Consider the following 17,634-nt stretch of genomic DNA (forward strand, 5'->3'; position numbering starts at 1 on the left):
CACGCGCGCTTAAACCGCACGTAATTATACATATGCAGGTGGTACGTACACCACGTTAATGCACCTCACGTAATTATCCCGAGCTGGACAGGAGTCGTCTAACTTTTGCCGCGAGTAATCCGACTGGTAGTCCTGTCAGCACCCTCTACGTGGCGAACCGCTCGCCCCTCAACGTCGAGGACCAGCCAGACCACACCCCCACCCCTGCAGTTACATCGTCGTGGCGACATTGCAATTTCATGTTATTTTACGTTGTGCACGGCGCAAGGATTAAATCGCGGAGTGTACTGATGGCGGATGGTCTCGCTATCCGGCTAGGATTTACCAACGTCCGGTATGATTTCGTAGTTGAAACGCGGCAATACAGTTCGCTGCCAGCGTTGATACATCGCCGACCGGGATTAGTTCGTTTCATTTCGTTTTCGTTTCGTTTCTAGTTGCTGTGCGATGAGAAGGAGAAGAACGAAGGGATGGCGGTGACGCTTTCTGGATGGAGAGGCATGAAACAGCGTTAAGCACCGGTGATTCAAGTAACGACAGGGGCGGAGGAATTTGAGGAATTGTAGATTTAGTCCGAACAATTGCTTTTCGATGGATATGGATATGGAGGAATGAGTTACAAGGCTATGTAAGAACATGGAGAAATTTATGGATCGATTAAGCTAAATGCTACGTTCTGTTCTTAAAAGGACTGTTGTTTAAGACATCAATATTAAAAGAATAATAGGACATTAATCGGATATTAAAAGAAATTAAGGCAACTATTCGAGATGGCTTAATTTAAGTCGAGTCTTAATAGTAATGTTTAATTTGATTTAGCGGATATATTATAATCACTCTAATTATCTATTCTGGCTATTAAAGAATCTTTTTAGGATCTCTTAGAAATTTAAAGAAACTAATTGTCGAAAAGTTTTTTGAAAAGTCGTTGAAAGAAGCAGTGCGTAAGTACACTATAATGATAGTTTTTCTCGATACTGGGTTTGTAGAGTGTATTAGTGTATTAGTGTAGTTATCAAGTGATTATTGAAAAGTGGACAGCAAACGAAGGTAACGTTTGATCAGAGGGAACAGGTGATATTTATATTGATATTTATTGTATTTATGCTCTTTTATTTATTTTAATACTGCATTGTATAGATATTCCAGTCAACTGCCAATTTGTTTCATATTCTATGGATATTTGGAGAAGATGGATGACTTGTATCAATTATGTGCAAATCTCTCTCACGGTACACTTAATGTTCCTCTTACTCGTTCACTGGGTCATATGGAAAACTAGAGCATGCTGTTCTCCTTGCAACTCACTCGTCTGCTTATAATTTAACAATCCTTCTTTGTAATATAAATCCATCATAAGTTACCTTTAATTATGTTATATCCTATTCATTCTCCGATGATTATGCATCATTATATCGCTCGTTAAGCGGAAAACTTTGCAAATAAGATAATCGATAAGAAGACGGCTTTAAAAGTATCAAGAGAAAAAAGACCATCGGTCCGTGAATCAAAGAATAATGACGGGCGACTTCCAACGGGTCACGTCGCGGTTAATATTCGAATCGATTCGCTGCCGAATGTAACGGATCGAAATGGGTGTAATTATCATTACCACCGGCAGCGAATGAAATGTTAATCCGCTGATAATTCAATCGTGGTATTTACCGGGTGAAACTCAACGAGCATTGACACTCGTTCTATCTAACGCTTCGATCCCTTTTGTGCATGGTATATGTAGCAGCCCGTGAATGTGTGTGCGCGAGTCGGACAATAGCCTGATGAAAGATACCTCGAAGAAATGGTGATGCTCTATAATGAGCGGTCCTCGCGCAGATCATTTTCTTAAGATAACGAGGAGAGTGGTAACTGATACCGTGCATATCATCGCTCATCGTTTTTACTTTCTATTTGTAGCTATACATCTATGTACGTATAGTTAATAATTAAATATCTAGTGCATACATGTATAATATAATTATATATATATATATATATATATATCTCGTACACATCTTTTGCATTAATAGGAACAATTCTTTATATAATTTACAAAGAAGATGCTAGGAGACGGGACGCCCCAAGGGCATCATTAACGTCGGTACAGTCTCGTTCGGTCCTGGCATCCTCCTTTATAATACTCCGAGCCTTTTCCAGGTGTCTCGTTTTCCCCTTCGTCTCGGCCTCTTCAGTTTCCGTCACTGGCCTTGCCACTTTCTTCTTCCTCGATATAATCATTTATTGTATTCTTCGTTCTCTAATTAATCTCTGCCTCGAAGGGGAACTACTCTATCCAATGCAGCGAAAGACACAGCGAGATACCTTTCGGCGACCCGGTTACTCTTCTCCCTCTTGCTCTCTCTGTTTTTCTATCTACGTATCGTACGACGTTCTGCTTTCTTCTATCCTTCTTCATCTTCCCACCTCAATAGCTCTTTTATTTCTGCATTTTCTTTTTGTTTTGTTTTGCGCGTAGTCACGGGGATTAAAAACGAGGCAACGTGAAAAAAAAGGAAGGGAGAAAATAACGAGAAATACAAAAAAAAAAAAAAAAAAAGGAGAGAGCATAGAAGAAATAGAAGGAGAGGCGAGTATGGTAGGCTTTGAACGAGTGGTAAACGAGGCGACACGAATACGCGGAAAAGCGCGAAAAGACTGGTGAATAAACACCACGCATCAGCCAGGCCACGGTTTTGAAACTTTGTCTCGGGAAACCGTGTTGTTTATAGTTTTTAATAACCCAACTTTTCGCTCGTCCCGTTGCCTTTGATCACGCGTAAGTACACCACTGCAGCGGTAATCACTTTATTTCGGACCAAGCTGATAAATTCCTTTGCGATGCGTTTCACGACGCACCGTGGCGACGTTTTTAATGTACGCAGTCACAACGATACTAATAGGAATAGAAGAAGACCGACGAATATCCTTTTCATTTTTCAGTGTATATATCCTAGACTCTGCGCTCGATAACAACAGCACAAATTGTTTTTCGTACTCCGTAAAAGCTTTCGGATTTCACGAAAAATCTTTCTTACCATCATCGAGTTCGAAATTTGGTACCATCTCCTCTTTTCATTTAAAAATGCATTCGCCTTTTTATCGGATAACTGTACTACTTAATTGGAACATTCCATTTACATACAGATATTATTTTGCCATGATATTTTCCAAAATATTTCACGAGCGTAAACTTATTATGTCTACTTCCGTTAGTGAAGTCGCTTGACTTTCAGTAATTTGAAACACTTTACTAATGTGAATTTGTTGTTGTACCTGACTTGCTGAGTTTCAAATGAGTTAAAAGCGAAGTTCTTCCAACAATACTTCGACTCAAAAAAAAGAAAAAAAGAAACACAGTTACTGGGTAATGTAGTATTCTTTCCAGTGTTACAGAGATATATTGGTTGCTTGGACTGAATCAACTCTTTATAAATTTTCTGTTTAGTCATGTTTCGTGTACGTAATATTTTTATGATTATAACGAAGACCATAATCAACGTTAACATTTCATTGATACTCAACTTTTTTCTTCTCATTATGTACCCGCTTGAAGTCGTGTTACTTGAACTCAAATGGTTTGAATACAAATAACTTGATTAATCTGAACAATACTTTCAAGTTTAATATAGAAACTACATTCCTCATCCTCAATAATATTCTTTTATCTGCTTCTTCATTTTTCTTTTTTTTTTTTTTATAATATGTATTTCCAACCAAAAGAAGAGATCGCGCTCCACCATGGAAATTCACACGAAATATTGTGAGGATCATCGAAAACCAGGAGTGAAAACGTTGGTGGTACGAAAGGTGATCGTCGTAAAATGGAAGAAAAAATCGTACGTTTCTCCGCGGTTGAAATCCCTGGGAACGATAAACTCGTCCGCCCGTTGTTCGATCCAGTTTCACTGGCCAACAACTATGGTACCGGTGTACGTTCAAAATTCATGGCGCCGTGCCCGGTATACTGTACTTGCACTTGCTAGCTTGGCCGCTGTAATAGATATCCTTTAATACTAACGCACCCGCTTATATGCAATGTATATACAGGGTGACCCGGCCATTTCTCACGCATTTATTGGCCGGCAGGGCAACTTTTCCAATGAATCAATATCGACCGCTTCGTCCGTTGTCCTTCGTCGTTACGTTTCGTTGCTCGACAAGTTGGCCACAGTTTATGCAAGATTCATCCACCGTGAGCCAACGACCGGTAAAATGTAAAATTTTAGAAGTATTCGTTTCGCGAAATTTTCTATGTCGATGGTCTTCGTTGTTAACATTCTACGCTTCGCTTTCTTGTGCAAAATTCGTGCGAATTTGAATATTTGAAATTTGTACACTAAAGCTGAAGAGAAACGAGAATTCGCGCTTTCTATGATTCGTTCGTTGATAAATTTTCAATAACGAATTCCATCCGTGAGAATTAATTTCATGAATTTTTGAGAATTTCGAGTATCGATCTCTCGACAGGTTAAAGACTCATCAAGATGACTTCTGTTTGGACGTTAACCGCTTATATTTTTATAAACCATCAACCGATTTCCCGGTGAATACAATGGCTATTATTTCGTTGATTAAATCAATAGATATGAGGTCGTGTAAAAGTGGATCCGACTTTATTGCACGTACCGGATAGAATTTTGTCCGGCGGGCCAGCGTGTAACGGTCATATTTCTCCGAGCCAACGCGTACAAATTTTCATCATTTATTTAGCCCGCGGAAACTGTTTTCGAATTTTTATCGGCACCCTTGCTATTAACCTCCTTCTCTCCCCCATTTATCGATTCGTCGCTTGGTTACGCGGCATATAATTGGATACTGGATGGAAAAATATGGGAAAAAGGACCGTGTTACGAGTTGCTGATTATGTAATGAAATCATTTTATGGGTTTACAACACTTTATGAAAAATTCTAAATTTTCGTATTTTACATATTTCCATTTGCTATTTTAAACTCTCTTGCATATAATATTTTACGAATTTTAAGGTGCAAATGACTACCGGTTTACAGTCTTTATAACTATTTGTATCTGCTTTTTATTATTTTGTTGAAAAAAGAAGTTCGAGTTCAAAAAGCATAAAACCGGAAACCTATATCGCTATTTTAGCTCTGTAGCCGCGAAAGTAATCGAGAATCGCGTTCCGCACAATCTGTTAATTTCGGCGGGCTACGCTGTTTATATATAAATATTATTATATATATTATTATATATTATAAATTATAAGTTATTGTAATAAACAGAAATATTTCCTTTTACTCCACTTTTTCTGATTTTCCTTTACGTTACATGAAAAGTGCCCTAATAATCAGCTTATACGATATATAAATTTCATCTGCGTGTTTGTACAGAAACATATGAAAATCTGCCGCAGTTACAATATTAAGAAATTAATATACAGCTACGATAAGAGCCATAGTTAGAAAGCTTCGGATAACCAACTTACTACATAACGAAGCAACGGAAGAAAGAGCTCGAGAGCGGATACGTCGGTATATCGCGACACAGGATTCACCTTGACCCTCGAATGTAACGTGACTGTAGTGTCCCTGATGCAATATAAGAGGGAGCCGTATACAGGTGAACTCCATATGGATATACGAGAGTTATAGAGGTCGATTTCGTAGGCGATATTACGGAAGAGGCATGGGAGCGTTTGCTACCGTCCTGTATACGTAAAGCCGTTAGTGGCAATATAGTATCTGTATACGGTGCCAGCCAACATAACGTTTCGAGGTGATATTATATATTGTTCGTAATCGAAGATCTCATAAGACCTTTCGATCCGACCGGAGATATTGGAAGCGTTGCTAGTTATGAATTTCCTTCTTACCGAGCCAACTTTACGACAGAGTTCGCGCACTAAATTCTGTTTCTCGAGCGACGCGAACATCCGCGATGTAAGCGAACGAAATTTTACGACTGAATTGGGGTGAACGGAACCAGTGGGACGTAGAAGGGAGTGGGTTAAGTTCGGATGGGTCGAATACAAAAGCGAGGATAGTCTCGATAAAGTTGAACCATCGAATTATTAGATTACCGGAAAGCCAAGGAAGAAGAATATGCGGGATCGAAGAAAATATTCTTAGCTGCTGCCTGGCTCGATACCATTCCTTGAAATATCTAACTGTCGAGCCGGGTAATTTGCGATTCAATCAATCAACAATTATCCTCCCTGTTCGACGTGTTTTTGAATATTTATGGTGGATGAGATATTGGATATTTGATAATTAAATTTTCATAGGCGATAGTTCCATTTTTAGTAATAATGACAGGAATACCAGCCTGCTATTGTATATGTAATTTTCTCTATAAATCACTGGACACTTGCTAACTTCAACCCCTTAAGCCGATAATTATTCATGGACAAACTAGTAACTCCGGAGATAATTAATTTGGGTATTCAGTAAGTTTTGTGGCAATTGCTTTGAAATTCTATACAAAAAAAAATTAGTAGTAGGTAATCCAAATAATTCCATTTATTCCTGCTATAAGTCTGCGAAAATAAATATTGATATTCGATAGCATTTAAGCGATAAAAGACATGAGCGTTATGATTAACAAAAATACATTCATTGTATCGATTAAAAATTTTCATTTCTGACATTTACATTATTTATCATTTGAACGTTTCAATTTGAATAATTTTGTAATCAATATTATTCAAAACTTACGGGAGCGAACGACATTTCTTTAAAAATAACATTCTGATAATTTCTCCGCATTGTTCATGTATATGTGTATGTATGAAACGAAATTATCTCTAAAAAAAATAACTTATTCTTGGAATCTCCGATAAAATACACCAGAAATTGTTCGCTCGTCGGTTATCCAACTTCTTAATCGAGAAGAACGACTTAATTTCCCGAAGACGTTGCCCGCGAACAGCATCGAGCAAAGCCAGATGGTTTCGTGATGCTTGGGTAAAAAGGTTTTTCGCAAAACCAGGAGTTCCGCACTCGCTCATCAAATATGAAAAAGCGGAAAAGAATGGTGGATAAGACTGGTAGAAAAAGGGGTGAAAGGACAGGGTATAAAATATTTCCTGACTCGCGAGTGTATCGCATCTTCGCTCGTATACGTCGGCTAACACACAAGGCTAAAGTATTTTTGCTATGGATATGAACTTCGCGCGTCTCGGGAAATTTCAGATCCAGCACGATCCACGATTCCCACTGTCGCTGATAACGATGCGATTTTTATAAACGGACTCGCTTTCGTGAACACGGACTCGTTCCATTTCACGCTTCAAGGATGACACCGTTTGCATTTTATCGTTCCGCGTTGTTCTTCCCGGGGAGTTGAGTGTTTCATTGTGCCTTTGAATTAGAAATTTGTTGTTCGTTTCTATTTAGAATCTGTAGATTAATTTTGAAAGCAGGAATTACAGTCATTCCTTGGTTTTCTATCTGTTAAGAATCGTTTATTAGATTACGCAAGTTATTACGATTTTCTAAACTTCAATCCATCTTAACAACATTTAGAATGTTTATGACAATGATTCGAAAATAATTTATTAATAAAAAATTGCTCCGATTACAGAGTGTTTTGAATTCTCTCCGAATGTTTCTATATTTCTAGTAACTTTCACTCTTCCCGAATTTGAACAGATACAAAAGAATCGACCGAATATTGTATTTATTCGCAGCAGTCAATGATGAAATCTAAATATTCTCATGATAAATTTCCTCAAAATTTAATATAACCAATTTATATGAAATATCTGCTTCGTCAATGCGCATGATAGGACAAAATTGGAATTATAGACCTGGCAAATTCAAACCTCAGAAAAAGATTTCATACGCGCCGAGCTGATAATCAAACGTTCAATATTGCGGATGAACGATTGGTGGCGGTGGTTAAAATCGAAAGCTCGAAAAATGCCTTACGTCCGTCGTAAATCGTCCATCACAGGGTCGAATCCATCGACAAGCCAGACGAGGCCAAGCAGCTCGTTCTTCTCTCCTACCTGAACCTTGTCGATTAAGGTAAAGACGATGGAGAAATCCCTTTCTATATCCCTGTTCGAGTACGCTACACCATCTCAGACTCCTCTACTCTTCACCGCCTATATATCCGCCATTATCGAATTTATTTGAAATCGAAAGGAGCCACCGCGATCAGGCGCAACGATCCCTCGATAGGGGCTAAACTCGCTGGAAATTGAGTATCAATCCGTAAGTAAGGAGTCTGTGAGCAAGCAAGGATACCCCGTGGGAAATGTAAGCCTCCGCTACTTCTTCTTTCCCACCTTCGTTCGTTCGTTCGTTCTCGCGCAAGGCTATCCTGAGAGTCCGCTATCTCTACTTGCACCGATTTCGTCTACGCTTCTCCTATTCCATTTCTCTTTCCTTTTCTCACCTTTACCCTGTTGCATCGTCGACATCTCTTCTACCACTACAGTCTCATGTATACGTCCCCTTGTTTCCCGAAGCGTGTTCTTTGCCGCTGGTGATGCTGTTCCCCGAACGATTCACCTTGACGCGGCGTGAGTAATGTGTGTCGCTTTCCTGTTCGCGAGTCGTAAATAAATCGGACATTCGTGATCGCCGTTATTGTGGGAAGAAAAATCATCCGTTCACGCTACCAAACGTGGATATTCTTTTTTAATAAGCCTGATGCTTCGAGAATCTGATGGACAGATATTGGCGTAAAGAGTGAGGAGAGTTCGATTAAACGCGGAAGTGAAATTCGAGATAATCAGAGAACGAACAGAGATTGTGAGAGAAAAGTTACATGTTTGAATATTAATAATTCTAGCACTATATTTAACGAGTATTTGAACGGAACTGTTTTCTCTGATTCTATAACGAAGCTATTTGATCAGAGAATGAGACATAATTAGAGATAGGTTTTACATTTATAACCCTCTGCAGTTTGAGTTACATTCAACATCTTATCACTACTAGATTAAACTTTTAGTTGAAGAAGTAGAACGAAATACAGCGTCTACTTCAGTTCAATATCACTAGATCACAAAGAGTTAAAAACTGACAAATCTAGACACTTCAGAACTTCTATAGAATTTTTAATTCAATTTAATCGTCACTTCGTAACATCCAGTGATACCCGGGCGTTTCACGAAAAATCGGGTTGACTCATTGGTGGATCGTGTAAATTCGGCGATGGAGAGCGTTAATTACGCGGTCTCTGTCGAACTATGGTTCGCAACGCTCACACGCGGCCACCATAAATCCGTAGCGGTGGTCAGCTGAAAGGTTACACCGTCCTCCGCGATATTACTCAACGCCATTAAATATCGCGTTTCGCGCGGCAGGATTTCGGCAATAACGATAATGAAACAACGGGAACAAGCAGCGGCGGGCATGAGTGTTTTTTCTAACGATCGCGAGCTCGTTTCGACGAGCTTGTTATCAGGCTCGCAGCTCGTAACGAGCGCCTCTCATCCCCTGGCTTTCGGAGACCACCACCAAGGGGTTCGGTTAATTATAAACCGGGAATTAACCGGCCCACGTAAAGAAGTGGCAAGTGCAAACGACGATTTCCGCGATACCGGGCGCGATACAACGATTCCGGTAATTACGGCGAATTATATTAACCAGCTTGCTGCCCTCCCCCCTTTGTTTCGCGCCTCTGTTCGCGTGGCGTTAGGAGCGAATCTTATCTGTGTTGGTAACCGGTTGTATAGATTGCACCGGTGGCCTGTTGTACCAGCGGCGAAACTCGCCTGAAACTAATTTCCAACGACGTGACAGGAATTGATTTTATTAGTAGTGTGTGTTATACCACGTTACAGAGAAATGTTCAGACAAAGTTTTGGTATCTAGCAAGTCCATTTTGAGAGATATAGCTGGTTGAATATTGGTGAGGGAATTGGTGATTGGGAGCATGCAATAGAGTGCGTGGTAAGATCAATGGAAAAGACGAGGATAGCATGGATGGTTTCTTTCGTCAGCGGGAATCAGTAGATCGGGACGTAAGCGATCAGACACGGAATCAGAATGTTGGATTCGTTCGTCGAGAAGCATTTGATTTGATTCTGTAACGTTAAGTGATCTGTAATGTTGAAAAGAATTTTATACGTGTTTAACATGTTGATTGACGTGAAATATGAAAATTGGAGGAATACACGTGTTCATTAGATTTGAATTTTTTTCATATTACATTAACGATATAAACTACTAGATGTATAGTATAAAACGCATAAACGACTTAATTTCTTTATTAACGACGTATTGTATTGAAACAAGTGATATTCCTTTTGGAGAAGATATACAAAATTTGTCAGGTAATTAACGTGTTAATGCGTTCAAGAGAAATCTGCAAAACGAAAAAAGGAGAAGAAATATATACGAAAGAAGAGGCGGAGAATAATTTTTCAATTCGTTTTCTCTAAACACACAAAGCGAAAGCCGCTGCAGAGCTTAAACTATCTGGAGCTTGATAAACGTCCGACATGACAGATGATTCGATTCGTCTTCTTATCAGCCATAACGGGCTCGAGTCAACAATATATCACCCCATTCAAAAACCATCCGACGATATTAAAATCTCGAGCCTCTCCATCACGTTGGCCCAACCCACCGGCGTCTGAACAAACCGTTCCAACTCTACTTGACGGTCTAATCGGAATCACTCGAGGCGATCGCAGTAGAATGCCACTCTATAAGTGCAACAAGCGACGCGAGGCAGAGCGTATTTGCATCGATTAGGAAACAAGGATAGCAGAAGAGGGAGGATGATCTCGCTGAAGCGCGGCGAATCGCGCTTCATTACCAAATAAAAGCCGCTTACCCGCGGATTTTCACCGATGATGGTTGCAAGCCGTTTTGCATATCCAAAGGTGTCAGTGTTCTGTTCGTGTTTCCCAACACAAATTCGTTCCGTTTCCTCGTTTCAGCTCGGCGAATATCAAAGTCAGGGATCGTGGCAGTATCTCGCGACGAAATAACGTGAATAGACGCACGTTGCGCTTGAAATGCAACAGCGTGTCAGGCGAATTCGGCCGAGCGAAAATGACCAGAGAGGTGCTTCATAAAGAAATTCAACGCGCGATTCCGGAAATAATTTCGACGTGGGAAAAAAGCAAGATCCGTCGGGAAAAAAAACGCCGGGAATATTAATTCTTCTTTGTGTAGACCGGTCGAGCAGGAATTTGAATTTTTGAAAGGACAGCTTATTATAAAGGTATGTTTTATCAATGATGAGTAGAGGAATGAATGAGGACATTTCTGTGTACATATGGTGACCTTCTTTCTGAGTTATATCGGTAAGTATATATCGGAGAATCGAGCTCGTGGAAGTTTTCTTGCTTCGACCTATTTACCATTTAAACGATATATGTAATTGTAGGACAAAGATTTCAAATTTGCAATTCTTTCTTTCTTGGTTTATTTGATAGCTACAAAAACACTTGCCCATAATTTTTCGATATAATACACGAGAAGTAAGGAAATGTTTAGAAATGAAAAAAATGTATTTGCAGTTCTGAGATTAATATTTAACGATGTTACAATTCTAAAACTGTAAACATACGACTGCAGTAACTGGAAGGAGTCGCTTAGACGAACGGATTAACCCAGGACTATTATTTCCGATTTTGAAATAACAACGAACGTGGTTAAAAATACAAAAATGAATATCACGAATTTATGGATCTAAATCCAAAAATTATTATTGTGAGTAGCTACACTACAATGATCATAACACGAAGATTTTTATCTATTAAGAGATCTTATGAGTTAATTCGAAAACAAATTCATAGAACATGTTTAATATCACAAACTTACGGAACTGAATCCCATGACTTTAAGCAGCCACACGGTGAGCGCCAGGTTCAGGATCACGATGACCATCAAAGTGAGCACCAGAGAGTACAAACACCTTTTCCTCCATCCATAAACACCTAACCTGAATCCACCTTTACATGACGCGGTGCCGGAAGTGCGGTCCTCGAGAATCGGAGGTGTCGTCCTTGATGATGGCCCTGCCGACTGTCGCACGTTTCGACCTCCGGTCGACGTGCACGGCTCGTCCGACCAGCCTGACTGCCCTCGAGACATTCTGAAATCACAAACGAGTCAACTGAAACATCTGTCCTCTCTCATCGTACGAGTTCTCATGCGATAAACACGCTGAACACGTGTCATCGTGAACATAGATGTTCTCTTGGTCCAAATTTAGGAAACTAATGAAGTTTAAACCGTCCTTCGTCCTTTTAGTTAATCGTTCTTAAATAAGTAACATTGCAATGAAACACAGTTTACTATACGAATTGTATTTATTATATATTATATGCGAGTAGAAAATTTAATTTATAAATTTTCTATAAGTTTTTGCAAACTATAAACTCAACTGCTCCCTAACTAGGAACTTCTATAAGAAGTTAATAAAGCTGCATTAAATTTGACAGAAGTAATAGAAAGAAGTTAATAAAGAATTAAAAGTTGATGAAGATACCTTAACTTCAGTTAGTTTTATTCTTTACAAATGTGAATGTGATATGATTTATGTTTAATAAAAATTAAACGATACGTAAGAGAATATGGGAAATAAAAAAATTATTATGTTTAAGGAATTGCTAATTGGAAATTAATAGAATCACGTTGATACACGTAGAGTGTGTGTTGGAGTCATCGAAATGGACAAGAACAGCGTGCGCTATTTCTGGTAATCGTCAGTAGAGCGAGACGTCAATGGTCAGACAGAAGCGCTTTTTATTATATTAGAAGTGTTTGATGATTTTTCTCTTATACTCGTGGCGACTATGGAAGACTTAGTGATCCCAAACTTTGCGACTTATTAAACAAATATTTGTGTAGTAACTCTAACGTCACAAAACTAAAGACAGTTCTTCTTAGTCGAGCAATGCTTAAATTAAATTTTCCCCTCCTTATCTTTAAATCTCAGAAAACTTGGTACGTATTTCAAGCAACAGATGGCAAGAGACTCCTAAACGATAACGCATAAAAAAGTTGCAGTTGCATAGAAAAAACAAAGAAAAAGGACGAACGAAGCCTTAGAGCATAATTGCCAGCGATTAATAAGGCTGTAATTACCAGGCCATTTTTTCCCAATGATTTATCAACGATTTATGTCTCGTCCTCGCACACCGGGTGCAGAAAATTGGTCGTGGATGGGGAGAGGAACAGAACCGTGAGAAGACTGATCTCCGGTTCTTACTTCTTGAAACACGAGCCTTCCTTCATACGTGCCCTGCGTCCAAACATCCCACCCATTTCCACACAGTCCATTTTGCTCCGAACCAGCACTGAAAACACGCTATCCCTTTTTCTTTTTTCCCTGAACGCGATACGATGTTGGTAACAGGCAACGGAATCAGATTTTTGTCCACGAGTAAGAAAGATCAATCATACGAAGCATCAGTGAAGAAGCCGCTGAATCCGAAATTAGCGTGGCAAATAGGGGGCCGTAAAACCGCGTACAAAATGGTGTGGTGGAGAACCAGAGGATTATCAAATGGCAGATAATTAACGGCGGTAGAGGCGTGCGCGCGTGAAAAATGGACGAGCCAGGAAAAAGAGCGGGAGGGCGATTAAAAGGGAACACCGAAAGAGAAGAGGAAAAAGGAGAATCGATAAGCGAGACCATGTTCCGCGGAAGGAGAATGTAAGAGGAAAGGAACGAGGGAACTTATGTAAATCTGACTGCGAAATAGCGGACGTAACTCTGTGCCTTAATCTCTTGCCTCTCGGTCGCCGCTGACTCGAATGCTTTTACTTGACTTTTACTTACGCTTTCTTACCTTTTACTTTCTTCATCTTGTCAGTCTTTCAAAATGTGGTCTTGGAATATTCCTTTTTTATTCTAATTTTTATTTTAGCCGTTTGTTTAAATGAAATATTAATCGCGCGCAGTTACTTTAAAACGTCATATATTTAATCAAAGCGATTTCCACGCGATTCAGTGTACTTTCCCAACAACTAACTGGTTTCATCAGCCCACATTTACAAGCACTATCAGTCCTAGAATTGAAAAACTCTGGAGAACGAAGCTGTTTCTATTTAAATTGTAAATTTTATTATTGAAATTCAGTTCCAAATTTCTGAAGTTTACAATTATTATTGCAATTTGCTTATTATTACAATCTATTTCAAAGTAATTGATAATTTAAAAAATTGTTTAGATAGAATAGAGCGTTTATGTTTTACGCAATTGTTGTGGCAATTTTTCTTTCAAATTTATAAAATATCGTTAAGAGTCCTCTTAACACAATATATAATACGTGATTTGTAATAATCTTTTTATTCCTTAATATATTAATGTTTAACGATGTCACAAAATTTAACGAGCAAAACAAATTTAACGTCAAATTAAAACTTTGAAAAAAAGCACATTTCATATGCGCCGACCTAATTGTTCTCATGTCCTGTTTGTTCTTTTTTTTTGCGTGCCGCATATACTCTGTGAACAATTATAAGGGAAGTGAAAACATCGAGAGACAAATGGGACAACTGGCGGAAAAGAAGGAAGACAAATAGATGGAAACACTAGCATAAAGCGAAAGAGAAGTGGCACAAGGGATAGAAGAAGAAAAGGAGAAAGCAAGAGTGGGGCATGAGCTAAAATATTCAATGCTACCCTTTTGCCTTCTTGTGGATAATTATACCTCTCGTGGATATAAAGAGCTTGGTCGCTCGAAATTAAAAGCTCCGAAGATAAGCTCCTGCGGGGAAGAGAGCCGCCAGCTTGCTTTTCAGGACTAGGAAAGTGTACGATTTTCAGCAAGGGAACAGCCAGAAACGGGGATGGTAAGAGGAAGAGGGAGAAAGACAAGAGAAGAGAAAGAAGGATTAACGATTATAAGGACGCTGCCACAGCTGCACGCCTCATCGAAGATTGTATTTAACGAAGGTCTTTAATCTGGCAAGCTTTTTCGGATTCCGGACTCGATTTTCGATATTAATTTCTGTCGCACCGCTTGTTCCCAGGCACCATAAATAAAACGCGGACACGCGGAAGAAAACGGCTGCAAGGTTTGACATTCTTGATTTTGTAGAATATTCAGAGACCCGTGAATCATCATTGCGAATATTCAACCATTTTGGGATCGATTATTCCTTGATAAAATTCGTTCTATTTATGATTAGATTTTTCCGAAAGGTGACATATTAGACGATCTAAATGTGAAGTATGAACGAAATATATAAATATGTAAATATGACATTATATTGTATTAAACTCTACCTGGAACTCACAACAGAATTATTGAACTATAAACATCTTTTTTTAATCCAGGTCTAGTATTTATATTAATAATAACAGATGAATTCTCCGTTAACACAAACGAAGAATAAAATCATTTTTTACAATGTGACCTTCTCTTCGTTACCAACACGCGTATTAAATTATTCTAACCTTTAATTAACCTTAATTTCCAGTACCTTATTTCGAAGTGCTTCACTCTATAATTCTGTTCTGGTTTTACTTTAAAAATCACAGAAGCGTAATGCCTGCAGCTCGTTTCGAAGCGACGATTTTTTGCCCTGTAGAAACGTACGAACATTTGAAGTCGATTCGAACAGGAAGGGGTAGTTTTATACGCATTCGAAAGTCGTTACCGTGGCGCAAGAGGAGTAAGCCGGGAGAAACGGTGAGATTCAGGTTCAAGGGGCAATTACAAAGCGGAAATATACGTCGGATCATAAATACCGTCGGACGTATGTTAAACGGGCGCTGGAACTTTTGACGTAACGCGAAGTTAGCGCGGCCACCGCCATAATTTCACGGTTTCAAGCCCAAAGAGCATTACAAGTTGCGAAATTATCACTGTACTAACGTACGACCGTGTTACACGTTTTTTCCTCCCGTCTCGACATCCGCGTGTACGTATTCTCCGTTTTCGCCCCCTTCGTCCAGCTTTGGCCGCATAACTTCCGTGATAAATAGCGCTTTGTTTAAAACGAATTAAACGAGTGGCCGGTTGCTTACGCGTCGTGCAGCCGCTCGGCTAGAATTGTGGCTTTCGAATCCAGGACACGCGAACCTGCGCGCGATGAATTCCAAACCGTCGACGAAGATGAAAATCTTGAAGGAAAAAGGGACGGGCTTCCCAGGATGGATGATGAATTATGATATCACGCGAGATATCAATGAGATGGTCCCGTAGGGAACGTGTTTTTAGAACGTTACAGTTAATTGTATGTGATTTTAACGCGCTTCAGACCGCGGTATTACCACGAAATGATCTTTGCTGCCTGTGGTTTTATACTTGTAATAATAACTGAACAATTCCAAATTCAAACTTCTTAGTTCGTATTTTTACATTCGCATTTTTACGTACGAGTTTCTAGATTCGAACTTCTATATTCAAATACAAACACAAATTTTTTAAATTCAACCTCAAATTTGGGTTTTTCAATTGAAACTGGAATTCGAATTTTTAGATTCGAATTCAACGTCGAATTGAGAGTTTCAAATTGCAATTTATACAACGAGAGAAGAGCCCCGCAAGGTTGAGAGGAATCGATAATGTATAATGTATATAATACATATCTTGCGTGATTCGTTCTAAAAACAGAATTCCGGGAACGTTGACAAAAGTAGTTGTACGTATCTTGAGAATATGGCAGATACTTTGATTTGTTAGTTTAATAATATTTGTTTCGAGTGTAATGTTTTATAAAGAAAAGTTCTGTGCGCGACAAGTCCGAAACTTTTAGTCTTCATACGGTTAATTAAATTCGAAACGGTGACAAGTAAACGTGATGGAAAGGATATTAAGCAAACCACAGCGACTGGAAGTTAATTTCCCTGCTAGGATGGGTAATAACGATATTAACCATCCGTCATGCAGGACAACGTGATTAATTCACGAAGGAAAAATATATCCGTATTTATACGAAATGCGGATCAAACGAAGGACCGTATCGACTATCTCATTTCCTCGCCGGATATCGTCTTGGTGAGATTATTTTCTGTACAATGCCCATTATAATTTCTCGATCTCTTCGCGACAGGATTCTCAGGTTCGTTAAATGTTCCTCTCTGAAAACTAACTCCACTCTTCGTCTATTTTTCGTTTCTGTTCAATAACTATAAAGAAAAACGAACGATCGATCACCATTCACTTTGCTTTTGATGGACAGAACCACGACGAGGTATACTATTGTTCAAAGGTATCCAATATCCACTTAAAAAAGTATATTTTAAAAAAGTATATTTTAGTCGTAAAATTATGGATGAATTGAACTGCGACGATTTTAATCTTTAGAATCATCATAGACGCGTTATAACAAAATTGCACAAGGTTAACATTAGAAATACCGATCTATAATAACATCTAAATATGTTACCTAATTAGACTTAAAGCAATATGATGAAGATGAATAATGACGATAATGAAGATGAATGAAGATGAATATATGTAATCATATTTCTGTCTGAATAAAAGCACTTATATGTTTTTAGTAATTGCAAAAACAAGAAATCTGATACGTCAGTTTTGCTAGTTTAGAACCAGAACTGACGTTTGTAATTGGCAATCTTTGCAGAACTATTTTATAACTTGACAAGCTCTATATTTTTCGAACGTTTAATTTGCTAATTATAAACCAAATAACAAAAGATCAGTTCAGACATTACAAAAATTAACGAATTACAATAATTAATTAATAAATTGAGGAATATATTATTACTATGTCTTTCAATAAGTTATTCA

The 17,634-nt window shown here is 38.7% G+C and overlaps 1 protein-coding gene across 4 annotated transcripts in view; it reads right to left on the bottom strand.

The window, feature by feature from the left end:
• Scgdelta (sarcoglycan delta) overlaps nt 1-17,634 on the bottom strand; it is a 218,123-nt gene that overhangs the window by 13,714 nt on the left and 186,775 nt on the right. For all 4 annotated transcript variants that reach the window (XM_072006508.1, XM_072006509.1, XM_072006511.1 and 1 more), the window contains one exon: nt 11,744-12,017. In XM_072006508.1, the coding sequence (XP_071862609.1) occupies nt 11,744-12,017 (274 nt within the window). The remainder of the gene's footprint in view (nt 1-11,743; nt 12,018-17,634) is intronic.

This window comes from Bombus fervidus, chromosome 7 (assembly GCF_041682495.2).
Source record: "Bombus fervidus isolate BK054 chromosome 7, iyBomFerv1, whole genome shotgun sequence".
NCBI lineage: Eukaryota > Metazoa > Arthropoda > Insecta > Hymenoptera > Apidae > Bombus > Bombus fervidus.